The sequence below is a fragment of the Ornithorhynchus anatinus genome, chromosome 8, assembly GCF_004115215.2.
Source record: "Ornithorhynchus anatinus isolate Pmale09 chromosome 8, mOrnAna1.pri.v4, whole genome shotgun sequence".
NCBI lineage: Eukaryota > Metazoa > Chordata > Mammalia > Monotremata > Ornithorhynchidae > Ornithorhynchus > Ornithorhynchus anatinus.
The window spans coordinates 43,394,665-43,422,340 of record NC_041735.1 but is presented as its reverse complement, the minus strand read 5'-3'; the positions used below and the strand labels follow the sequence as shown (position 1 = coordinate 43,422,340).

Sequence of the window (27,676 nt, the reverse complement as noted above, 5' to 3'; positions counted from 1 at the left end):
TACCATAAGAGAACATATTGTACTGTATTTGGAATATTATAACCACAGAATGAAATAACCCTATTTTCAGTATGTCTGGGAAAACATTAATGCCTTCTCTAGAATATATAAGGAAAACTGCTAAAGAATCACTTTCTGTTTATAGTAAGAAAAACATGCTGATCAATACTTTCCTGTTTTTATACCACTTTATTCAAACCTGAGCACCTCAATATAAAACTAAACACTGGTGAACTGTCATTTTCTTTGCTAAGCTCCAATTACTGCAAATTTACAATCTGCATAAGTAAGTTTCTGCTAGCAGTTCAACATTTAAATAGATTAAATCATCTTTTCTGACACACTCGGTAGATTTCATATAATGAAAATAACTAAAAGAATTAGTGCAATATACTGGGACAGATCAAAATAAAATGGGCTTTGGAGAACGAGGCTGCAGAGTTCATTACTGACAGATAGCAGTACTTACTTATGTTACAGATACAGGAGCATCATTTACCATTGTTCTAGCCATAGAGGAAGAACTGAGCTGAAAACCCCTCCTCACAACAAGGGGAAAAAAAATAATAATTAGCAGTTTTAGTTACTGTACATTTGGTATACTTTTAAACAACCCTTAAATATTACCGAGAGTATTAAAACAAATGGAGACTAGAATGCAGTACTCTATTTACAACACATTTAAGATCCAAATTTAAAATTATCATGTTGAGCGTACATAATTGTTAATGCACTGGCTAGATTATGTCCGGGGTCGGGGGAGAAGAGAAGAATCTCTGAAAATGGGCAGCAGTGATTAAATAAAAATCCCAGACATCCGGTTTATTTCATTTTAGTTACAGCCTTAAATGTTTGAGGGGAAACACTACTATTTCTGTAAAGTGGCATTACTTGCTTTACATCTTCCTAAGAGAAAATGAGGTTAAACTTGATTTTTATACCTTTTGAAACAGGATTGTTAAAATGCAGTTTACCAACTCAAGTCCATTTCTTTCCAGCAAACATGGGATGGGTTAAACTTTTTTTTATGGTTTTTGTTTTTTTCTGGTAGTTAGACTATGAAAATGTGGAATGTACATTTAAACTGTAGATATACAGACAAACTACTGGTTGCAAGAATACTGTAGATAAGATGAAGTATTTTTAGACCCTGCTTCTAGAAATAATTTTGAAAAAGCACAAATTGAGGAATCCCAATTCATAGATTATTATAACAGTAATCGACACTGGGGTTGGAGGAACTAACTGGTTAGTTGAGGTCCATAAAGTAAGTCCTCTATATTCCCTAATGGCAACTGATTCTTTTTCCAACTCTCCCAGGAAACAAGTGTATTGCAGCTTCCTTCTTTCCTTCTACTGAAACATTAGTCAAATAGTGACACATGCATGTTATTAAAAATTAAGTTCAAAACACATAAAATAATTCTGTATTAGAAACTTGACTATGCCATAAGTCTCTTCTCCATTTTGGAAGTCATACTGGGTCAGGTTAAATGCTCCAATTCCATTGTTATTAACAAGTAGGAAGCAGAAGAATATTCCAGACAGTTGCCACTGAAGGTTTAGTTACTACAACACTGACTCCTGCTTGGTAGTGTGTGTTCAGTAAGATCTACTCCTCTTCCTCTGGCAGAATTGGCTCCTGGATTCTGTGGTTCGTTCTTTGGCAACTTTTTTGCTGAAAAATGACCAATGAAGAATCAACATCAAGATTCATTTGGCTCAAATTCTGACTTACCTTATTACACATTTTATCTAAGGTGACAGTTCAACTAGAAAACTTTTCTACTTTTGCAAAATCAATAGACTGTACTCCGAGCATTCTTTTCAGTGATTAGAGAAATGGAAATGAATAAGCGACACTGAAGAAGCTTATTAGTCTAAGGTGACTTGTGGGAATAAATGAATACTGTCTGCAGAATACACAGTGTTTCAGATTTCAGTTTCTAATTTTATCCCTATGGTTTAATCCCCACAAACTGAGCTCTGTTCTTGTGTTGTTTACTCTCTGCTCCTTTTACCTTGGCAAGCCCTCCCTGTTTCTTCTTTCCCCTTGGCTTTATACAACTCTTTCGCTCGCAAACAGGGTGGGGGCTGAGGGCAGGAACGGGAAGACAACAGAAAAGAAGCTGCTTGGCCTAGTGGAAAGGGCAAAGGACTGCGAGTCAAGACCTGGGTTCTAATCCCAGCTCTGCCACTTGTCTGCTGTGAGAACATGGGCAAGTCACTTAACTTCTCCGAAACTCAGTTTCCTCATCTGTGAAAATGGAGATATCTGTTCTCCCAGCCCCTCAGGGCTCCCTTGCACTTGGTGCACAATAAGCACTTAATACTACTAATATTATTGTCATTAAATGACTGCTGCTGCATTTGCTCTTTTCCAGTCCACCCCTCACCAAAGGTTTCATTCTGAGAATCCCAGCTGCAAGCACCTCCGGCCACTTCCAGTATCTCCTCTATAGCCTCCCTCTTTCTTCAGTTCCTTCGGCAGAGGACCCCTTGGCCAGGAAATCCAGAGGAAAAAAGTTAACAAAAAACCTGAATTTTTGTTTCACATTAAAAAAAAGATGTAAACTTGATTTTACCCCATTAAAAAGGACTGAATTCAATAACTTCCTGTGTGATTTTTTTTTTCCTCCCAAAACTGAAAAATCCACACCTTCTCTATAAATTAAAAGTTTTTTAAACCACATTCTGAGCAGGATGTTATGACTGGACTCTTGGAAACAGCAACTTCATTGATGGCTGAACACTTTAGATTTTCATAAATTAAAATAATTTCCAACATCGACCAGTGCTGCTTAATATGGCACCTCTGGCTTTATACATTTAGTGGCCAGAAAAGCATAATTAAATTTTCTTAAAAGACATCAATTACAAAGTCACATGTGAACTCAAAAAGATGTCAGAGGATTACAGAATAAGATTGGCACTGATTTTTACCTTAAAAAAATTACAAAAAAATTTCAAAACGCAAATGAGAATTACAACCTTTAAAGTTAAAAATGGGGTGGAAAATATTTTTCTGGTTTTAGAAGAAGGATGAGAATGTTACTAGGTAAGCAAGGAAACATGAATAATTGCCAAAAGCCAACAAGTGAAAACTCAGCCAACTGCAGGGTGGATTTGTGGCTTCCCCTTGAAAGCAAAAATTGACTTATTTTCATAATGTCCTCGTCTTAAAAATCAGCATCTTAAATACAAAAATTTTAATGGATTTTCTCCCATATGCCACGCTTCCCAGAACCCTCCCCTCTACAAAATACCCTCAAGTGAGTCTAGATATGGCATTCTTTATTTCTAGAATCAGCAGAAACATTTTCTAAGGAAGGAACATAATACTCCCCAAATAAACTGACTTTTCATGGTGAGCAGACAAAAAAAACTTATGGAATTTCATATTCAACTTTTCTTGGTATTCCAGCTATGGCTGTGATATGCAGATCCTTGAATAGGATATTCTAGAAGTCATATTCTGTTGGTTTACATTTTGAAAGTGTTATATTTTCCTAAGCACTTAATGCAGTACTCTGCTGATGAGTTGATTGATTTTATTTATGCAGATTTGTGTTGCACTGTATCATTTTTGAAATTCAGAGCTGGAGGGTAAATTGTATTATTTTAAGGTGACACTCAAACCCTTTGACTTGGAAAATGATAAACTGCCAATTTCTTTCTTCTGTTCCACACTGGCAGTTTTACAGTCACCTTGGTCAGCACACCAAAAGAGATACCATTTTTCCTCTGTATCACATGTTCCCTAGCTTTGGGAATCCTAAAAATGCATTTTAAAAACCTCTGAGCTCACATTTGGTACAGTTTGTGATTTATGGACATAAGACGATTTTAAAGTAAATTCAGGAATAACAGAGAGAGAAGTGAAGGAGGAGGAAGTGGAAAGGACACTAAACTATTTTCGCATCAGTACCAATTAACATTATTGCAAATTCTAGCCGTTTTCCTGGTGTGGAGCCACAGAAGTTTGGTCTTTTAGGGGAGGGATCTTGCATACCTTTTTACATGCCAATCACCCAGGAAGAAAATGTCCTCACTTTTTCATGCAGTCTTGGATACTTAATAAATGTGTGTTAACTGACCAATTTATTGGAAGAAAACAACCTCATTTTCTGTCTCAGACTTTGGCCTTCCAGGTTCAGTGGAGATACCCTCATGACATGATGTAACAAGAGGCTTGGAGAGACTCTGCTTTTCTTAGGAGTAAAACCTTTGTTTTATCTGACATCTTCATCAAAACAACCAGCATTTCCAAGACAAGGTAGTCCCTCAAAAAACAAAAAAACCCTTCCATAGTAGAGTCCCATTGTAATGTAACTAAATTTAAATTTGGAACTAAATTTCTTCCAGTATTCCCCTATAAAGCAATTTTTATTTGGTTTATATATCCAATAGTTAAAATATAGTAGACGTAGTCTTAGCCTTAGTATTGTCTGGTTGCTGGAATAAAATTGATCTTTCAAAACAAAAGGGATGATAGGAATAACACCAGTTTCAAAATGGGAAAATCTAGATTTAGGAGAAATCCTGAATTATTAGGCCGGTGGAGGGCTGAAGCATTCCAAAGAATAACTCAGGGTTGGCAAATACCAGTCGGTGAAAATAATGAACATCTAGCAACAGTTTTAATTACCATTTCCATATTTAGCTAAACAGGAATGTTATCACAGCACTGAGTAATAGCACCATGATAGTACAGAGGTAGAACTAGGTCATGGTTCTGATTTTCATTAAAATATTCCCAAGCCTAATTTCTTTTAGCTTGAGGTTTATTAGTTTGTGCCAAGATGTATGGTTGGCCTTTAAAAGTTTACCTTAAAATAATTTGGACTGGCCTGAAATTCAGAAATTATCTAAAGCCTAGCTGGAGGAAAGGCACTCTTTTAAGAGGATGCCACAAAGGGTCCAAGAGTTTAGAGAAAAAGCAATCAGATGTTCTCCCTATGTTTTAGGGTTTGGGGTTGTGTTTTTTTTAAGTTTTTAGTGAAAAGGGGCTCTCACATCAAAGTTAATCTTACCTATTGCCATGAATATTTCATTTACGTTCATTGATGTCTTAGCTGATGTCTCCATGAACAATAAGCTGTTGTCATCTGCATAAGACTGGGCTTCCTATAAAACAAACACTTTATTTTTGGTTTATTGCTACAGACTTTATCTTCATTGGAGAACACAAACACAAAAATTGCACAAGGAGATAATGTGTCTAGATGCTGCATACTGCAAAGAAATCTGATCTACAACTAGTTGTGATCTAAATTTACACCGAGACTTTTATCCAAAAAATGGAGAATCGTAATTGAATGAAACAATTTTACTACGGGATGTGTTCTAAGAATAAACTTTGTATTCAACCAATACACCAGAATCCTTGGTACAGAAGAGCTACCTTCAAGGTAGAGCTAGGTACGTACCTGGAAATCTACGGCTCTTTTATTTGCTAGATCAGCCTTATTTCCTGCTAAAGCTATTACAATGTTGGGACTTGCTTGCCTCTGAAGTTCTTTAACCCAGTTTTTTGCTCTTGCAAAGGATTCCTGTTAGAAATAAATAAAAGCTTTCAGACACTGCCACGACCTTTAGTATAATGGATAAAATCACTGATTTCAATAATGTTTAGCACAGCTGCACCCAGAAGCCATCAATTTTCCTTAGAAAACATAGTTTCACTCACAAATGTAAAACTAACTGCAGTGCTAATGTAAAAATTTGACAATTGAGAGTACTCACGTTAGTACTTAGAACATATTTTGGTTACACTTTCATTCTGGGGCAGGGGGGTTCTGCTCTCAAGAATACAGATAAATTTTACCAAAAGATGGGCCTTACATCCAAATAACCTCTTTATCTTAAAAGCAATTCTTTATTCCTCCAACTTTCCTCCCCTCTACAGGACCGCAGATTGCCCACAGGTCTGAATGTGCATGAACATCAAAAATGGTAGAAATAGCATTAGTACATTTTCATATGAAGAGAAGGCAACATATTCCCACTATGTTCAGTAGGTGTACTAGGTTCTCCCATTTAAGGGCCGATAAAATAATTCACTATCAACTAACAAAAACTATACATCCTCTCTTGGGCTAAAGCCTCCTTCAGAAGGCTTCAGGACTTTTTATCTTACTAGAGTTCTTCAGAATTTACCACAATTGGAATGGTTCTACATCCTAAAGATTCACGGTATAATCATCATGCTCTGAACTTTATACTTACCTCATTTGTGATATCATAGACAACAATTGCTGCTTGTGCTCCTCTGTAGTACATCGGTGCTAGACTATGATACCGTTCTTGACCAGCTGTATCCCATATTTCAAATTTTACTGTTGTGTCATCAAGACACACTGTCTGGGTTAGAAAAGCAGCTGAAAGATGGAAAAAAAAAAACTAAGGTGGTGAGTTAGCCACATTTTGTCTCCTTTTTTTCAGTAAACTATTCCAGTAAGAAGATCATAGAATACATATTTTTACATTTTATAGTAGCCTGAGATTCAGGCAAGATGAGATGGAAGAATAAAATGTTAAAAAGTTAAGAGCAAAGGATTGTCTTTAGACAGAACCTTACCTTTTCCTCTAGCCCATTTGACTGTCATTCGAAATTCATTTTCCTAATCTAGAAATATGTCGGTTTGATATTACACTGTTCAGAAAAAATTTTTTTTTTATCAAGAATCAACAGAGTTCGAGTTCATAGGTGCCTACTATGTGTTGAGACCACTGTCTCAGGTTGGGGTGAAGCATACAAAAATAAAGAGACACAATCCCCAACCTCAAGGTATTTATTGGCGAACAAAGCAGATCTAAATAATAAACATTTAGGCTAGACTGAAGAGAATATATTACAAGTAAACTAATCAATATCTATTCACAGAAATTTTGAGTTCCATGTGATGGGGTGCTATGACAATAAGGTAGGGGGTGATGGTGAGGAGGGGCTCTTTACGAAAACTTTGAAAGAGGGTAGGGCTTGGTTTGGGGAAGTTGAAGGGCTGTTGTGAAAGTGTGGGAGTTACAGGTCAGATATGAGATTTGAGAAAAGGACAGTTAAGAGTTTGCTTAGAATGAACAAAGAGCACGACGTGGGACGTACTGGAAGGAGAGCAAAGAGTTAGCTTGAAGCCAAAAGCAAGGAGATTTTGTTTTATTTAAGAAGCAATGGGGAGCTACTAGGATGATTAAGATACTATTTATGTTAGGACTCAGAAGCTTAAATATCCCTCTTAAAATAATACAAAATGAAAAAAATTCCCATCTGTAAGACAGTGTTGGTTTCATATTTTAAGTCAGCTGTATCAATTCATCCCTTCAGTCAAAGACTCTGTGTAAAAATAAATTGTCTGATGTTTACTCAAAGGCAAATATGTAGTTAAGTGGATGATTTTAGTGTCTGTCTCTTCAGCTAGACTGTAAGCTCCTCAAGGGCAGGAATCATTTTACAAATTTTATTGTACTTTCCCAAAAACTCTGTGCTCTGCACACAGTAAGTGCTCAATAAATACTGGCTGAAAGATTTAAAGAGTCAGATGGACAAGAATCAGTACAACAGTATTTACTGAGGCCGCTACTGGGGACACACAAAATTAAGAGACACAGTCCCTGCCCTTGGAGAACAATTATAGAGAAGGACGGCCTTCTGATTGGATAAATTCTTAAAAGTGTCATTTGGTGAAGGTAAAAAGTATAAGCCTTTCTGAAAAATGAACTACTTGTACCATACACTTAAAGTGTACATTTAACATCCCACCAACCCTTTTATCCATGTACACCTATTTTATTTGGCCTGACTTGGTGGGCCAACTACTTCAGCAGGAATATATCCTATTATAAAACCACTTCATCTACTAAACCCTCTGGGGAACTCTGATTTTTGCAACTCCACCTGTTCACGAAAGCATTTAAGCCTTTTCATTCTTCATAGACTATAAGTTCATTGTGGGCAAGGAATATGTCTAACTCTGTTGTACTCTCCCAAGCGCTCTGAACAGAACAATACTCAGTCAATAGTATTTATTGAGCGCTTACTGTGTGCAGAGCACTGTACTAAGTGCTTGGGAGAGTACAACAATACAACAGACATATTCCCTGTCCTAACAATCTTATAGTCTGGGGGGACTATTCCTACTACAGTCCAGAGGGTACAACTCTGCACATAATAAGCACTCAATACCACTGATTGACCCCCCCCCACCCCACCCCCCCCGCCCCCTTGGGGGACCTCAGGACAGGTTGCAGGAAACAAGCAAGCAAACTGCAATGCAAAAAGGGGGAATGTGAAACTACCAGGACCTCCAAACAGGAGCATCCATCAGCTGTATACTCAGAAAGCACTTATGAGGGCCAAAATGAGATAACTCAAAAGGACTTAGGAAAACTAGTGCTATAAAAATTCAAGGTATTACAGAGATGCAGCCACTGAAAAAACTGCCTTGCTTTCACGAACCAGTCCTAGCTCGTAAAAAAAAGTATTATCAGCTAGTCCTAACAAATAAGGTACTGCTTGAGATTCCAGCACATGAATTCCGGGAACATTTTAAACCTAATATTAAACTTCGCTCATTGGATTCATGTAGTCACAGTATTACAGTTCAAACACCAAACAGGTTGATTTAACAATCCAAGTTTGTTGATTCTAAGAGTGTAAAACTTGAGCCCAGAGCTCAAGAGCTACAGCTTAGGAACATCAACTTCAAGACCAAATCATCAGCTAGATTGAATGTGCTCGAATTTCCTAACAATGAGATATTTCAATTACCTATAGTCACTGAAGCCACAGAGTCCACTACTCAAAGATTTAAAAAAAATTCTAAGGAATCTTTTAAACAATTCACCTCTCTTGAATAGCATACTGCACTAAAAATGACTTGACAGCACAAGACAACAGCAACAAGAAGATTTTTGAGGCCAAAAAAAGGTACACATTACTCCAGAAAGTGAGAGGTAGCACTGGCTACTGGATAGAACATGGGCCTGGGAGTCAGAGAGACCTGGGTTCTAATTCCAGTTCCACCATTTGTTGGCAAGGTGACCTAGGACAATTCATTTAACTTCTCTGTACCTCAGTTACCTCATCTGTAAAAAGGGGATTAAGAATGTGAGCCCCATGTGGGGCGTGGGGTGTCGTCCAATCCGATTAGTTTGTTTCTACCCCAGTGTTATACCCTATGCTAGTAGAAATTCCTTAAAATAGCACTTAGGACAGTGCTGGGCACATAGTAAGCGCTTAAATACCATCATTATTATGTTATCTCCATGAAGCAATTTTATTTTCACATTATGAATAAGATTTACAAATGCAATCCGACAATACCATGACAAAGTCAGGCTCTTCCAACCAAATTCAGGGTTATTTTCCCATGCTAACAATTCTAGCTAAGCACTTGGAAACACAGACTGAACAACGTTTTTGCATTTTCCCCAACATTTCAATAGTGGAAGTCCTTGGTCCTGATCACCAGTGTGAAAGTAGTATAACTAAGGATAACAAATGGGTTCAGGATATTCGATAGTTGATTTGGCAAAATGAGACAAAACCTGTTCCTTCTTTCAGTTTTGTGTTAAGAGGGTGAAGGAATGTGCAGTAACTCAGCTGTAGTCAGGACAGTGGGGAGGCCAGTTTCAAGCAATAGTATTTTTTGAGCACCTTGTGCGCTTGGGAGCGGTGGTGTCAGCTTTATGGGGCAGGGATTTGGGGCTGGGGGGATACGAGGACCAGGAGGAGGACAAGTTTTAAAGGGCTGACTACAAATTCACTCTTGCATCTTTTTGGGTCAGGTCTCTACCTGGGATGAAGCAAGTCTGGGAGTTTCTCACAAAGAAGCAATGGGGATCAATCGATTGTATTGAGTGCTTACTGTGTGCTGGGCACTGTATTAAGCACTTGGGAGAGTACAATATAACAGAGCTCATAGATATGTTCCCTACCTCTATCACACCCATGAAGAGGGCACCGGTGATTGGGACAGTACAAAAGCAGAGTTCTGCTTTCAGTTTAATTGGGACAGTGTTAGACAAATTCAAAATGAACTTTGGTAATTCCAAGGGCAAGATGCGTTATGAAAAATTAGGAAAAGTTAGTAGGAAAAGTTAGGGAAATAGGTTTAAGATAGATACCCAGGTGACAGGTCCAAATTGAGCTATTAGAGGAAAAAGTTAGGGACCGAAGAACGAACAATCCTAAAACACTGGATGACAAGCAGGGCCATCAACACTCTCTTCCCCCAGGCATCCTGTGATGTCACTGTCAGAACAAAAGTACAGGTAGGAGAATCAACTAGATTGACCCAGTATGGAAGTGTCCACCTAGAGAAGCAACGTGGCTTAGTGGAAAGAACACGCACGGGCTTGGCAGTCAGAGGACGTGGGTCCTAATCCCACCTCTGCCACTTGTTTGCTGTGTGACCTTGGGCAAGTCACTTAATTTCTCTGTGCCTCAGTTACCTCATCTGTAAAATGGGGATGAGGACGGGGAGCCCCGGGTGGGACAACCTGATTATCCTGTATCTACCCCAGTGCTTAGAACAGTGCTTAGCTCATAGTAAGTGCTTAAATACCATAATTATTATTAGCAAATTAGCAAATTTATTGAATGTTTAACTGTGTGCCAAGCACCGTACTAAGCACTTGAGAGAGTACAATATAACAACATAAAAGTTGGTAGACACACAGTTATATTTATTGAGCACTTGCAGTGCACAGAATACGGTATTAAGCACTTGGGAGAGTACAACAGAATTGTCAGAGACGCTCTCTGACCGCAAGGACCTTACAGACTAGAGGGAGAGATAGACATTAAATTATGGACACGTACATCATTGCAGCGGGGAGGCGGGTAGGGTAAATAAAGGGTACAAATCCAAGCACAAGAGTGATCCGGGGGTAGAGAGGTGACAGATCAGGATGCCAAGCAGACTGATGCAAATTCACACCTTAAAAATTGGGCTACACTCATATGTCATCCTACAGTCGATTAATACAAATTACCAATGCAACCTACCATGGGGTTTTTCTTGGTAAGCTACTGCATCTCATATTAAAAGGATTTCATAAGAGCAAATGTGGGAATGGCTCTTGGACCGACAAGTGTGAGGTGGGAATTTTGTAAGCCAGTTAATAAAAAGTTGTTGGCATTGTCTTTTTTTAAATTTTTCTGCAAGGCTGAAGACTAAAGTTTGGAATAGATTGTGGAGAATAATAATACTGATTGTGGTATTTGTTAAGTACTTACTATGTGCCAGGCACTGTACTAAACACTGGGGTTCATACAAGAATAATGAGTTGGACACAGTGCCTGCCCCACACAGGGCTCCAAGTCTTAACCTCCATTTTCCAGATGAGAGAACTGAGGCACATAGAATTTAAGTGATTTGCCCAAGGTCACACAGTGGACAAGGATTAGAACCCAGATCCTCTGACTACGAGGCCCATGCTCTTTCCACTAGGCCACACTGCTTCTAGAAGAGAAGGCGAAAGGGCTTTCTACCAGGAATGACTCTCAGCACAACAAAATGGGATTTTCCTCCTTTTTTCTTTTATTTTTTAATGGTATTTGTTAAGCACTTACTACGTGCCAGGCACTGTATTAAGTGCTGGGATAGATACAAGTTTGTCAGGGTGGACACAGTCTTGTCCTGCTTGGGGCTCAGAGTCTTAATCCCCATTTTACAGATGGGATAAATGTGACAGAGAGAAATTAAGTAACTTGCCCAAGATTATAAAAAACAGACGAGTGGCAGAGCTGGGATTCGAACCCATGACCTCTGACTCCCAAGCCCGTGCTCCTTCCACTGAGCCTCGCTGCTTCTCCAAGTAGTTTGGACGGTGAGAAAAGGGTGGATTTGAATGTTGCGAAGGTAGAACCGACAGGCTCTGGTGACAGAATATGTGGGCTGAATGAGAGAAATGAGTCAAGGATAATGGCAAGGTTACAATTTTGTGAGATAGGGAGGACAGTGGTGCTGTCCACAGTGATGGGAAAGACAGGGCGAGGATGGCATTTGGGTGGAAAGATGAGTTTTACTTTGGACCTGTTTAGTTTAAGGTGTTGGCAGAACATCCAGGCAGAGATATCCTGAAGGTAGGAAGAAATGTGAGACTAAAATGTTGCTCTTATGAACACGTTATCCATACTAGAAAGCTCTTAAAGCTTTAATGCAAACTCATAATCTGATCATTCTTCTGTGACTTTTGGTTAGGGAATGGGAAAGCTATACTGAACACAAAAATTAAAGAATGGGCTTAGCTACATATTACAGTTCACCAAATTGGCAGGGGTTCACCATAAATTTTATTAGGCCTACTTCAAGTGCACATGGACGTTTCTTAGACTGTTAGTTCCTCCATATTTTTTTTAACTTAACATTAGATGTCTCGGAAGGCTAACGAAAGAGAAAACTAGAACCAAATATTCATGCAAAATTATATTTTACAATGTACTTGCCTAAATGTCATATTTTTTCCAGGGTATCTATAATCCAAGTTTATGCCTTTCTGTGGCATTACAGAGGCTTTTGCAAATGCTAATGAACAAGCCAATCTGACAATACTGATGCACAGACACTTGGTTATGAATAACTTCTTGGCTTTATGGGGAAGAGAATTCCTGGTAGAGCAGAAAAGTTGCAACAGGTTTTGACTATATTAAGTTCGAAGTAACGAGAAGACCTCTGTATTCCCAGTTATCCTGTTCACAGACTCACTTCTACCTTTATAAAATTTAAACTTTCAGTGTGATCAAGTATGATGGCCCAAAAAAGTAACCCACCAAACCCTTCCAGTCCTTCCTAGCAGCTCAGGCTCCCAGCCTACAGATATGGATCGATCTCTTACACTGTGAACCCCATGTGGGACAGGTACTGTGTCCAACCCAATTAATTTCTATCTACCCGGGCGCACAGAGCAGTAGTTGACATAGTAAGTACTTAAATGCCATAACAGTACTTGCTTTTCAACCTCCTGCTGATTTCACTCAGGAGTACAGGACTGACTCCTGCCTCCATGACCAATAACAGAAGGGGCCTGTTTTCACTTTGGAAATTGGACCAGGCAGTTCTAAATGTGAACAGTGTGGACTGATGGAAAGAGCTGGGACCTGGGAGCCAGAGGACCTGGGTTCTAACGTCAGCTCTGCCACCTGCTTACTGTGTGACCTTAGGCAAGTCACTTAACTGCTCTGTGCCCCAATTTCCTCAACTGTAAAATGGGGATTAAATCCTACTCCCTCCTACTTAGATTGAGCCCCAGGTGGGTCAGGGACTGTATCGACCTGATCATCTTTTACCTACTCCAGCGCTTAGTGCAATCCTTGACACCTAGAAAGCACTTCACACCACAATCATTATTATTAGGGACATTCAAACAAATCCTAATACCAAATTCCTTTAGTAATTATTTTAAATGAGATTTTTGCATCCTTTAAAATATTCACTATTTGCTTAGAAAGATATTTACAGATAGACTAGATCTGCCAAAAGCCTAAACCAGACATGCGGAGGTATATGGGTACATAGGCCAAATGCCTGAAAATCATCAGACTAAGCTTACCAGAAACAAAGGTTTCTGGGCAGTAGATATTTTAATAAAGATTGAAAATACCAACTCATCTAATGGCTAGTCATGTGTCCGTATGGGGCAAAGCTGACAGTTGAAAAAAAGAACATGGAATCCACTGGTGATTAGACTGAGAGAATAATTTGTTATTAATGCAGGCTCTTGCAGTACTGCAGGAAAAAGGCTGAAAAGTGTTGGTTTGCCTGCCTAATTGGTCTGTGAGGCCCATTACGAATTACAACTGTTGCCCAGGGGTGCAGGCAGCTTTGTCTTTCCTCCCTCCACCTATTCATCAGCTGGCCTGGGCCATGGCATCAGGGAAGGGGAGAGGGAGTGTTAGATATGTGAACTTATCTATCAGATCATCTTCAAAAAGTACCCTTACTTTAGGTAAACCCATCCTCTAGAGCACTGACTTGGGAACAGTTTGAAAAATTCACTTTCTCCCCTCCAAGCACCACCATAACAACTTTATTGAGGATATTACTATATGTAAAAAGTTAGGCTTTACCCAGCAAAAAGTGCAATTAAAATTGACAGATGAAAGTCCTGCTTTGCAGAAATTCAATCTAAAATGACTGTCTCTGGTCCTACCATTCATTCGTTCATTCAATAGTATTTACTGAGTGCTGACAGTATGCAGAGCACTGTACTAAGTGCTTGGGCAAGTACTCCCCTACCTCCCATATGACCTCATACACTGTGAGGCCTTTAAGAGACAGGGTCTGTGTCTCATTCATCCATTCAATCGAATTTATTGAGCGCTTACTGCGTGCAGAGCACTGTACTAAGCTCTTGGAAAGTACAATTCGGCAACAGATAGAGACAATTCCTACCCAACAACGGGCTCACAGTCTAGAAGGGGGAGACAGACAGCAAAACCAAACCAGTAGACAGGCATCAATAGCATCAAAATAAACATGACCATAGATAAACGCACATCATTAATAAAATAGAGCAATATGTGCAAATATACACAAGTGTTGAGGGGAGGAGGAGGCTTTGAAGAGAGAAAGAGTTAGTTTGGCGGATGTGAGGAGGGAGGGCATTCCAGGTCAAAGAATTCCCACCTGAATACTCTTTCCCAGCACTCAGTACAGTGTTCTGCACAATGTGAATAATTTATAAATACTTTTACGACTACTAAAATTGCGGGGGGGAGGGGGAAAGAGATACCAAAAAGAGCCCAACTCTCAAAAAGTGTTACCAATACCACACACAACAACTTTTTCAGAACTGCCTGACCGGTGCCCCGAAAGTTCAGATTTCCCCCAACGTATCGAACCGACAAAAGGCTACGAAGGCCAGCTCCGCGTGCTTCCTGCAGCTTCGAGGACACGATCCGTTCTCTCGGTAGGGCAAGGGCACGGTGGCTCTCCCGATCCAGGCCCAGGGCTTCTGGGATCAAGGGAATACTGAGCCACAAGGTCAACTCTTACTACAAATCCTCAGGCTGATTTGTTGTGAAGGAATGACCAGAGCTTAAGACTAACCACTGAGCCTGCCACTCATCATCAAAGGTATTTACTGAGGGCTTACTCTATGTGGAGCCCTGCTGCTAATGAGGTTTCTAGTCAAGATCGCTGTGGTCAGGAATCCTGTCTCCCAACTCTATACTGTACTCTCCCAAGTGCTTAGTAGAATGCTCTGTACACACTAAGTGTTCAATAAATACCACTGTTTGAATGAATGCTCTCAAAATTCTTGCTGCTGATTACTAGGAGCGGAGGGAAAGAATGTGGCTAGAACTGAGGCATGGGAGGTTAAGTGACTTGCCCAAAGTCACACAGTAGACAGGTGGCCAAATTGGAACTAGAACCCAGGACCTCCCACTTCCAGGGCCGCAGCTCTTCCACTCCACCATACTGTCTCCCCAAATGTACACAGATGCACTGTATCCACAGAACTATAAACAGGTGTGTTTTCTAAACACACTGTCATGCTTGTGATATGAATTAAGAAAACCGTGCACATCCAAGGCTTTTTTCTTCCATAGGAAAGCAACTCTTTTCTGATAATGGGAGAGGTGAAAAACACCCAGGAGTTGCAATAGTCACACTGAATCATACTTGAGTCACACTGAAACTATGTTCATTCTTGAAGAAAATACAACTTTCCCTTCACAAGGTGACGTGGTAGGAAATATTTTGATGACAGCACCCGGCACATTGTAAGTGCTTAATAAATACCACTGATTGATTGATGACACAAGTGATTTGAAATTCTAGCATAGTAAAAGAAATGTTGTGTACTTGATTGGTACGTGGAAATTCTCTCCTTATAGGTGAAGTTACCCCCCCACCCCTTCAGTAGATTAGATGTCTGGGATGATCACCTGCAGTCAATCCTGCTCCCTTTACTTGAGGTCTTTGCTGGACAAAGATTTCATCCCCAAATAAGATTGCCTCGCCTTACTTTAAAAGGTTCTATTTTGAGAACGAAGAAGGTAATTTGAAGAATAAAAAGGCAGACTATCAGTGACCATCATTTAATCAATAGGTGTTGCAGTAAAACAAACTGTGAAACAGTGCCAAGCCTGTGGTTTAAATCATCTTAATGGAACACTCTCTAACAGCTTTAGAAAAGCTATTAGCTAACTTGCAAGTGGAAGATGGTTTTTGGGTGGTTTTTTTTTTTTTTACATTTGCAGTATGAAAATCTCTCAAACCTGGTCACAGAGTATAAAGTAGACTTAAAAAGGTCAATTTCTCCTCCTTAGGCATTTGTTTTGTGTCCACAGCCTTATCTAGACGATCATAAACAGAAGGTATTTCCAAGGACTACAACAACCAATTTTTTCTCTTTATAAAAGAACTCTACTTTGGCCTGGAAAAGACAGCTTTACCATTTACTCTATTGCCATCCACTTTTCTTCCTTACAGATCAAAAAATATAGCCGGACAAAATAGAATAGTCTACTCTTCAAAACAGGGGAAGGGGAAAAAAATGCACTAAATATGCCAAAGACCTGTAGGAATTTAATTCTTTAACCATAAATAATCCAGAGGGCGAAGAGTGGCACAAAAAGTCACTCGAAAAATACGACACCCAATCACTAGCATTCCAAGGATTATGAACTCAAAATAACAACACAAATTCTAAATGCAGTCTCATATTCTGATTTGAAGAAAAAGGCATCTATATCTATCATGGCATGTCTTAAGTTCATGAATAGTTCTGGATTTTCAAAATAAGGATTGTGGTGGGCATTTCTAACAATCTACAAACCCGACTTTAAGGGACTATTCACATTCATCGAACACTAAACGGAGTCCAAACTAGGTTCTTCACCCATGCACTGGGATGTCATTTGGAGGCGTTCATTCACTTTCCCACCACGTAAAAATCATCTACTTGGTGCAGTGTTTCTCAAAGAACAAAAGGAGACCCAGAAACTAAACAAAGTAGCTACATCTTTTAGAGGGAACACAATTAAAAATTCATCATGCCAACTGATTCTTACTTCTCCTACTTTCCAGACTGCCATTCAGCCAACTATAGCTTGAAGCCATGTTTCACCACGACAGTAGCTGATCCTACTCAGTAAATGACGGAAGGCAGCAGCAGCTCTTTTGCTTTTCCCTACATCCACTTATACTCTGCCTGCTTGTCACCAGTCCAAAGGGCATCCCTCTGATCAGCTCCTTCAAGCCTAAAAAAGGACCCTGCTAATTCAAGGTCCTGGAGTATTTAAAAGTGAAAGTGACTACATATTACTCTTTTTTGGAGGTTCTGGAAATAAAAGACAACTCCAGCAACCAATCTTTCTTCACTCCCATGCACCAGGATCTTTTACTCCTAGTTGTGGTCACATTCTTTGAGATATCAAATACATATTTTTAACACCCCCCCAAAACTTTAAATGTTGAATACAGACTCTTGATCTGAAAGACTCATGAATAATTTCATTTTTCTTACACAAATTTATGAATGGATTTCCCAAATAGAGACCTTATTAAAATAAAAAGTGCATTTTTTGTACAGAGGAAAGGAAGGTTTGGAAACTATTAAGTTGGACTTTGACTGCTAAGATTTTTGTTAATTCCACTAGAAGGAAAATATAAAGATATCACTGCCTCCCCACCAAGCCGGGTCCTACTTTGTCATTTCAAAACACCTTTCTCCAGCCCTGTCAGTACCTGCTCCATCCAAATCTACCTCTCCCAAATCCAACTGATCAACTTTTCTCGAGCAGTTATTCTAAGTACCCTGAGAAATTACTTAAGGGCCCTGTCCCAGTCTTATCCACCCAACGCCACAAAGCACAATCTTTGGGACAGTCACCAGCACAAAGGATATCTGTGATGTCTCTGACATGTTGATTCTAACACAGAAAAAACTCAAAAGAAGTCACCAACACATTTTTTTGCACATCTATAGTATCTTTCATATAAGGATCTCCCATATTACTGCAACGGTTAATGCTCCTTTGGGGAGTTAGGCATCACGCTAACTTTTTAAATCAAAGAAGATGCCAAGTATTCAGGTATTCAAGGATTTGGGAGAGAGCCACCTGAAGACTAGGTCTATACAAATCTGGTTGGTATATTAGATCTCTATTGCCTTGGCACACACTGCAAAAGTTAGCCTTCCTATTTGACAAATAAACCTAGAATTACAGGTCTGCCCAATCCTAAAATACTCCCAGCCCTCTCCAACCTTTTGACATGCCTGAAATTTTTTCCCTCCACTTTTCCCAAAGGCTTTTATGTTGATCTTACTCCCTGCCTCCTACCTCTTGCTTCTTCCTTCCATCCTTTCTCCTCTCTACACGGCAATTTTAATTCTGCTGACCTCTCTCTTTTCACTTCCACCTTTTGACTGCCTGCTCCGACACGGCCAAGCCCACTATCCTGGTTCTCCTTTTCCTCAATTATTGATACCCCTAATAATCATGGTAGTAATAGTTAAGTGTTATGTGCCAAGCACTGTACTGAGCACTATGATAGATAGATGACGAATCAAGTTGGGCAGACTCCCTAGTCCCTCATTGGGCTCACAGTCTAAGTAGAATTACCGTATCGGTCTCCTTGCTGACCTCTCTACCTCCTCCTCTCCCCACTCCAGTCTATACTTCACTCTGCTGCCCGGATCATTTTTCCTACAAAAACACTCCAACAATATTTCCCCACTCCCCAAGAACCTCTAGTGGTTGCACAAACAGAAATTCCTTACCATCACTTTAAAGCATTCAATCTCCTTGCCCCCTCCTACCTCATCTCGCTACTCTCTGACTCCAACCCAGCCCGCACACTTTGCTCCTTCAATGCCAATCTACTCAACGTACCTCGATTTCGTCTAACTCACCACCAACCTCTTGCCCACTTCCTGCCTCTGGCCTGGAACGCCCTCCCTTTTCATTATCTGTCAGATGATTACTCTTCCCTACTTTAAAGCCTTACTGAAGGTACATCTCCTCCAAGAGGCCTTCACTAAGCCCTCTTTTCCTCTGCTTCCACTCCCTTCTGTCACCCTGACTTGCTCCTTTTATTCACCACCCAACACCACAGCACTTACGTACATATCTGTAACATTTATATTAATGTCTGTCTCCCCCTCTAGACTGTAAGCTCGCTGTGGGCAGGGAATGTGCCTGTTATATTCATTCAATCATATTTATTGAGCGCTTACTGTGTGCAGAGCACTGTACTGAGCGCTTGGAATGTACAATTCGCCATCAGATAGAGACAATCCCTGCCCAACAACGGGCTCACAGTCTAAAAAGGGGAGGCAGACAGCAAAACAAAACAAGTAGTCAGGCATCAAAACCATCAAAATAAATAGAATCATATACTGTTATGCCCAAGCACTTAGTACAGTGCTCTGCACACAGTAAGCATTCAATAAGTACAACTGATTGATTGTTCGAGGGAGAACAGGTCCTTAATCCCTAATTTATGAGGAAACGGGCCCAAAAAATTAAGTGATTTGCCCAAGGTCGTACAACAGGCAAATGGCAGAGTTGGGATTACAACCCAAGTTGTCTGACTCCAAGGCCCGTGCTCTTTCCACTGGGATACGCTGCTTTAGACTTACTCTTACTCTTTTAAACAGTCAGGGCTAGAGCACGTTTGCTTCGTAAGGTTCCGCTGTCTCCGCCTACGAGTCCCAAAGGTTCACAGGCTAAGGAGGAAGTTTGTGATGTATGCTACTGCCTTTTTTAAAAAAAAAATGCAAAAATTTTAATCACCACATCTTTCCCTCTTAATAAAGATAGAATGGGGAAGGGAAACACAAATGCTCCCAAGTGACAATTCAGGAACCAGTCCATTTTCCTGGGGCCATCTCCGACTTTGTTTTTTCATTCATCATGGTGGAGAGGAGAGGTGGATTTCAGGAGCTCTACTTCAGGTTCTGGACACCACATTTTTAAAAGCCTGCTTCTCATGCCAAACAATCACTCCAAACACAATCATTCTATATCAAAAGTTTACATAGAGACCTGACAATTCCAGATTTTTTTGGACAAGGATTATTTCTATCAACTCTATGGAACCAATCTTGGAATTCTAGTCCAAAGTTATTTTAGATGCTAAAATGTAATTGCACAAATTTACAGCAGTAAATGCATTCTTAATGAAAATCTCCTTTCCTTCACTTATCCATTTGAAAAAAGGTCCAATTTAGAGACAATATCAACTCTCCGGTAAGGTACAAGGAAGGTAGCATCAAGGTAACCACAATTTACTGCCCAAATAATGAAATACACTGAAAAATTACAAATTGGGCTAACTTCCATTGGGATATTCAACGCGACGCCTCAATAAATAATATGCAATCTATGCTTCCCTGCTTTGACTGAAGGCCATCATCTGGCATACCGCAGTGATACGCTATAATTTGCTGAGGTTAAAGATCTGGAAGGTCTCTTCAGTGCTTCTCCATGGAAAAAAAGACATCATAAAACTGATTGGTAGACACGAAAGAAGAATGTAGGAGAAAAATAGGTAAGAGAGTTATGTGATCTGCTAGAATGGAAAGGATGAGGTACTAGAATGAAGAATTCAGTGAGTAAATTGTGCAAAAATCATTCCATGTAAGCAAACAGTTGATCCTGGTGAGAGGTAGCAAGTCACAGTCACTCATCATCTTCATCAGAAGGGAAAACTGAGAGCACACTGGGGCAGGGCATTACTTTTAGGTGGTAGAACAGAGCATTTTAAGATGCTTCAAATTCCTATTTGCTTGCTGCTGGCACACCGCGACCCTGGCCGCAGAAACCAAGGGCCACCACCCAGTTTGGGCCGAAGGCTCCCTCTCCCTTCTGCATCATCTATGCACTTGGATCTGGGACCTTTGCGCATTTGGTATTTGCCCCGCCCTCAGCACTTATATACATATCTATAAATTATATATTATACATTTATTTATATTATTGTCTAGACTGTTTACTTGTTTTGATGTCCGACTCCCCACTTCGAGACTGTAAGCCCGTTGTGGGCAGAGATTGTCCCTATTTGTGCTGAATTGTACTTTCTAATTGCACACAGTAAGCTCTCAATAAAGACGATTAAATGAATGAATGGACTGTAAGCTCACTGTGGGCAGGGAACGTGGGGATGCCTCCATTGTATTCTACTCTCCCAAGAGCTCGGTAGAGAGCTCTGCACACAATGAATACCATTGATTAGAAAGGCAAAATGGCTTATAGAGAGAAATCTACAAAACTTGGTCCTTAATGAAAAGGGACCATGACCCCATGCTACATCATGGGGTCACAGAGCACACAGAGAGATCAAGTAAAAACCCTCGGATTAGGGCATGTAAAAATTTCACAGGTAGGCAGGTGGTTACTCAAGGGACCCAAGAGTAAATTACAGATACCTTCTGAGCGACGCTGAGGTCTTTCATACTAAGTTAATTGCTGATTTTGTTCTCCAAAGAATCACTACAAGCAACCGAGTGCCGTTATTACCTAAATTCTACTAACAGAGGGAGCGATATCAATCCCAATTGTTAAGGTGGGCTCAATAACACCACCATTATTTCCCAAATTCTTGCTGACTTGGGCTCATTGAACCACAACCCTTACTGGTCAGTCACAAAGGACAGAGATACTTATGGTCCTAACTGAAGCTCTGCCAAATCGTAAAGGGTTACCAGAAAGTATCGGATTGAAGAGCAGCTCTGTTCTTCAGAGGCAACTTTTAGATGAATGAATTGGGAAAGATGAGGTTTCTGTGCAAACATCTCAGGACCGAACAACTGTGAAAACTTGGCTAAGAACTACAATGAACTCAATTAGTTACAATAAGAGAATATATAAAAAAGATCTTCTCACCCCCAATGGTACTCTCTTGAAATTCATGAAACTGGCCTTTCACAAAACGCAACACAAGGCTTGATTTGCCAACAGCAGACTCGCCCAGAAGTACTAGCTTGAACTGGCATATTTTATTCCCGGTATTTGGCCCGTTGGGTCTTGTTGCTCCTCGATTAGCCATGTCCAAATAGACTCAAGTCCCTAATTTCAGATTCTTAGATGCTGGAATTCCAGGATGCAAGTCTTAATGTTTTTTTCTTTCTACTGGTAGTAACCTGTTTACCAAAAGACATTATAAGAAGTTATTAAATGCAAAAAAGTGCCAAACGAGTCAAATTTTAATACAAACCCCAGACTCAAGCTATACATTTACATTACATCGCTAACAGCAACACAACACTAAAACCGTAACTTCCTTTGATTTGTTTTTAACCTATAAGCTTACGATTTCCTCTTATGCTATTTTTGATGACAATTTTGACAGGATGTTCAGCGTACATATCTCCCCTTGCCATGGACAAAGTATTTGAAAGAGTATTTCATTAGTGTTACAATACTCTCAGAAGCCACACGGAAAATGTAGAAGCACCTGTTAATTTGTAACAATTAAAACAATTAGACATCCAGCTTACAGTGTCTAACTTTATACTTCCTTTAACAACTCTATTTATTTTTTAGGAAAGAGCTGTATTCCCAGCTGCACTGCGATAACCTGGACGGTGTCAAAAGGGCATAAAAGTGGGTCTGTCCTCCCAATATTATAGGAAGAGGACACTCTCTTGAGACATGGATACAAGTGGTGTGTGTTTGTGTGTGTGTGTGTGTGTGTGTGTGTGTGTGTCGGGGGGGTTGGGGGGGTTTCCGGTGCTTATTCCCAAATACCCTGCCACCTACCTTGGCAATGACACTAAAAATTAATACCTGGGAGAGAAGGTGATAACACGCTACTTGCATACCAACACAACAAAAAAACAAGATTAACTGTGACAAAAAGAATGGAGAAGGGAAACAATCAGAATCATTCCACAAGTACAAGAATGCCAAGGCAAACTTCCAAATAATTTAGGTTTGTGATTTCACATCCACCTTCCAATGGAAAGGGGAAGAACTTAAACGCTGAGGCCCACTATGTTTTAAGCAAATTTAAACAACCTCTCAACTAAAATATAGCACTGCCTTGTTTTTGCAGTTCAACAGCTATGTCATGATCTCAAACAATTAATTAACCTATTTACATGTGCATGAGCAATTCTTGGAAATGCCTGTTTGGTGCCTGCCTACTGGAGACAATGATTAAACAGTAATTGAATGTTCTGTAAATTACAACTGCACTGACACCTGCAAAGTATATGACTCCCTAGTTGAGTGGCGGAGTTTGATGAATAAATGATAAAGTTAACTTCTGAGAAGAAACTTAGGTTTCGAATTTCTAGAATAATTCTAAAAGTTTAGGCAGGAGAAACCTAGTAAACAGTGTTCTGTGAAGTGGTTCCTCTCTGGAAGACATAATACTCTGCTGTTTGGACCAATGGCATGACTCAGCAGGACATTTTTGTTCTTAAATTCAGTCAGTTTTATACAGTCTAAAGTTGTGCATCATCAAATCTCATTAAAACAACCTATCAGAGTAGTTATTTGGTTGTACTGAAATCTCCCTTTATCAGGCACTGATAAGAATACACCGGATTACTACCGGGGAGTGTTGGTAGTTTTTTTGTTTTTTTAATAAGTCTTTTTTGAGCTCAAACTTCACCTACTGGCTTTTTGAATTAAATTTTACTGGAATAACAATGTTTATCGCTGTTCAAGAACCAATGGAATTTTCCTCCTTTTAAGAAGGCTGTACATATTCCTAGTTTTATGACAATAACCACTCCTCCTCCCCCCTTGTATCGTGACACTCAGTAAAATGAACAGAACTGCTTTGGATAAGAGAAAAGCATAGCATTTTAACTTATTCTAGCTAGGCACAGCAACCTTAAGAAGCCTTTCAATAATCTGATCTGTAGTGGGCATTGCGAAGGAAAGGGAACACGAATTTTCTCATAAAGAGTTATGCCTCAAAATTTGCCCATACATTCGAAAGAATGGTAAAATGATTTTGAGTGTACAAACGATAGGAGACTGGCTCAATCACAATTCTACTAAAACATGCTATTTTAAGTACACTCTAAGTTTTAGAACAATTCCACTTTGTGATCTCCAAGTGATGCGGTCACATGAACGCAACGAAGGTGTTTAAAAAACAAACTTCGCTAAAGCGAAAAAAACCCCAAAGACTTTTCAAGTACAAGCTGAAATAACCCCGGCGTTGAGAGTTTGCAAGAGACCACTTTCATTTCGGGAACTGCCCCATTAGAGAGGCACAACTGAAAGGGAGGAGCCGAGTTACTCCGTTTAAAAAAACAAAAACGCATTTGTTCACTTGGCCCAACGTTTTGCATCACACGCCAAGTTGGACGGTGAGCCCGTTGTGGGGCAGGGATCGTCTCTATCTGTTGCCGAATTGTACATTCCAAGAGCTTAGTACAGTGCTCTGCACACAATAAGCGCTCAATAAAAATGATGGAATGAATGAAGATATACTTGTTTTGTTTTGCTGTCTCCCCCGTTTAGACCGTGAGCCCACTGTTGGGCTGGAATCACGTCTATCTCCTGCTGTACTGTACATTCCAAGAGTTTAGTACAGTGCTCTGCACATAGTAAGCACTCCATAAATATGACTGAATGAAGAACTGGTGCAGATTTACTTGTTTTGTTTTGTAGTCTGTCTTCCCCGTTTACACTGTGAGCCTGTTGTGGAGCAGGGATGGTCTCTCTCTGTTGCCGAATTGCACATTCCAAGCGCTTAGTCCAGTGCTCTGCACATAGTAAGCGCTCGATGAATGCGATTGAATTTAAAATCAGGAATTGGCATTCCGGGGTGCTCCACGTGCTTCGGGCTGGCTGTCTTTTAATCGAAGTTTATCCCGGCGTGGCTTTTAAAGGGGGGCAGTGGACAGTTTTAGATGCTTGTCTGCCCCACACAGGACTTGATCTTGCTGATGTGATGGCAGATGGGCTGTTTGGGGGGCATTCCCCTTCCTTGTGAAGTCAAGTAAAAGAGAGAATGAATCTATGCACCCCGCTACATATCTGCTGCCAAACTGTACACTCCAAGCACTTAGTACAGTGCTCTGCACATAAACGCTCAATAAATACTACTGAATGAATGAATGATGGTAGGGATGGCTTTCGAATCCCTCCAGCCAGCATTGTTCTATTCTGTCCTGTTTTGTTTTGCCGTCTCCCCGGTTTAGACTGTGAGCCCATTGTGGGGCAGGGATTGTCTCTATCTGTTGCCGAATTGTACATTCCAAGCGCTTAGGACAGTGCTCTGTACATAGTAAGCGCTCAATAAGTACTATTGAATCAATGACGTGATGGCAGATGGGCTGTTTTGGGGGCATTCACCTCCCTTGTGGAGTCAAGTAAAAGGGAGGCTCTATCTATGCACTCCACTGAATATCTGTAGCCGCAGTGTCCACTCCAAGCGCTCAATGCAGTGCTCTGCACAGAGTAAGCGCTCAATAAATACTACCGAATGAACAATGGTACGGATGGCTTTCGAATCCCTCCGGCCAGCGATGTTTTGTTTTGTCCTGTTTTGTTCTGTTGTCTGATTCCCTTTTAGACTGGGAGCCCTTTGTGGGGTAGGGACAGTGTCTCTCTGTTGCCGAACTGTACACTCCAAGCGCTCAGTATGGTGCTCTGCACAAAGTGCTCAAATACTATTGAATGAATAAATGAACGATGGTAGGGATGACTTTCGAATCTCTCCAGCCAGCATTGTTTTGTTTTGCTGTCTCCCTCCTTTTAGACTGGGAGCCCATTGTGGGGCAGGGACGGTCTCTCTCGGCTGCCGAACTGTCCGCTCCTAGCACTCAGGACAGTGCTCTGCAGAGTAAGCGCTCAATAAATACTACTGAATGAATAAATGATGTGATGGCAGATGGGCTGTATGGGGGGCATTCATCTCCCTTGTGGAGTCAAGTTAAAAGGAGACTCTATGTCCCCTGATGCATATCTGTAGCCGAATTGTCCATTCCAAGCGCTCAGTACAGCGCTCTGCCCAGAGTAAGCGTTCAATAAATACTACTGAATGAATGAACGATGGTAGGGATGGCTTTCAAATCCCTCCGGCCGGTGTTGTTTTGTTGTCTGCCTCTCCCCTTTCGGACTGGGAGCCCGTTGTGGGGCAGGGGCGGTCTCTGCTGCCGAACCGTCCACTCTAAGTGCTCAGTACAGCGCTCTGCCCAGAGTAAGCGCTCAATAAATACTACTGAATGAATAAATGATGTGATGGCAGATGGACTGTTTTGGGGGCATTCACCTCCCTTGGGGAGTCAAATAAAAGGGAGGCTCTATGCCCCCAGTGCATATCTGTAGCCAAACTGTCCACTCCAAGTGCTCAGTACAGTGCTCTGCCCAGAGTAAGCGCTCAAGAAATACTATTGAATGAATGAATAAATGACGTGATGGCAGATGGGCTCTTTTGGGGGCATTCACCTCCTTTGTGGAGTCGAGTAAAAGGAAGGCTTTATGTCCCCCCGTGCATATCTGTAACCGAACTGTCCACTCTAAATAATCAGTCCAGCACTCTGCCCAGAGTAAGCGCTCAATAAATACTACTGAATGAATGATGATAGGGATGGCTTTCGAATCCCTTTTGACCTGCTTTGTTTTGTTATCTGCCTCTCCCCTTTCGGACTGGGAGCCCGTTGCGGGGCCAGGACCGTCTCTGCTGCCGAACCGTCCACTCCAAGCGCTCAGTCCATCGCTCTGCCCAGAGTAAGCGCTCGATAAATACTACTGAACGAATGAGGGATGGTAGGGATGGCTTTCGAATCCCTCCGGCCGGCGTTGTCCTGTTTTGTGGTCTGTCTTCCCCCTTTCAGACCGGGGGGCCCGTTGTGGGGCCGGGACGGTGTCTGCGGACCCTACTTAAAACTCACCTCCTCCAAGAGGCCTTCCCAGACTGAGCTCCCCTTCTCCCTCTACCGTCCCCCCTTCACCTCTCCGCAGCTTAACCCTCTTTTCCCCCCCTTTCCCCCCGCTCCTCCCCCTCAGCACCTTACTCGTCTGCTCAACTGTCTACATTGTCATTACCCTATTTGTTAATGAAACGTCCCCCGCCTTGATTCTACTTAGTTGCCTTTGTTTTTCCGAGATGTTCTTCCCCTCGACTCTCTTTCTTGCTACTGTTCTCGTCTGTCCGTCTCCCCCGATTAGACTGTGCGCCCGTCAAAGGGCAGGGACTGGGTCTGTTGCCGACCTGGTCATTCCGAGCGCTCAGTCCAGGGCTCCGCGCGTAGTAAGCGCTCAATAGTTAGGATTGAAGGAATGAATGCGGACGAGGCGTCCGGTCCAGGCGCTGTGCGCAGGGTGAGAGCTCCGTCAAGGCGACGGGATGAGGGGAGAGGGGACGAGGCCCTCGCCATTGCGGCCCTGCCCAGGTCCAGTCCCTTCGACCGCCTTCACTCTTGCTCAGGCCGTGAAGGCGTCTGGGAAATGAGCCGCTCTCCCCCCTCCCCCCCCCCCCGGCCGGTCCTTGCTCCTCCAGCCCTTCCCACGCCGCCATCTTGAGCCGGCAGGAGGGTGACACCCCCCCCCCACCACCCCCCACCGGCTGGGCTCCGGCCCGTGAGGCCTGAGGAAAATAATACAACCCCACCAACCTGGCGGGGGAGCGGGTGGGCGGCGGGAGGAAGGGATGGGGAGGCTACCTGGGAAGGCTGCGCGGCGGCGGCGGCGTCCGGAGGGCGAAGGGACGGCGGCCGGTCCTCGGGCCGCTCCGCGAAAACTGGCCGGGCC

At 41.4% G+C, this 27,676-nt stretch overlaps 1 protein-coding gene across 1 annotated transcript; it reads right to left on the bottom strand.

The window, feature by feature from the left end:
• RAB5A (RAB5A, member RAS oncogene family) lies at nt 1–27,676 on the bottom strand. The gene is made up of 6 exons (XM_007667437.3): nt 27,589–27,676; nt 21,842–22,098; nt 6,229–6,380; nt 5,430–5,552; nt 5,034–5,127; nt 1–1,678 (listed from the first exon to the last, which is right to left on the bottom strand). The coding sequence occupies exons 2-6, from the start codon at nt 22,002–22,004 to the stop codon at nt 1,563–1,565; spliced, it is 648 nt and encodes a 215-aa protein (XP_007665627.1). The 5' UTR covers nt 22,005–22,098; nt 27,589–27,676; the 3' UTR covers nt 1–1,562.

Coding starts and splice junctions, on each gene's coding strand:
- RAB5A (XM_007667437.3), bottom strand. CDS start 22,004: ATGGCTAATCGAGGAGCAACAAGACCCAACGGGCCAAATACCGGGAAT. Junction 6,381..21,841: donor TCAAGAGAGTACCATTGGGG/GTGAGAAGATCT, acceptor TCCATCTTTCAG/CTGCTTTTCTAACCCAGACA. Junction 1,679..5,033: donor TGAAATATTCATGGCAATAG/GTAAGATTAACT, acceptor GTCATTTTTCAG/CAAAAAAGTTGCCAAAGAAC.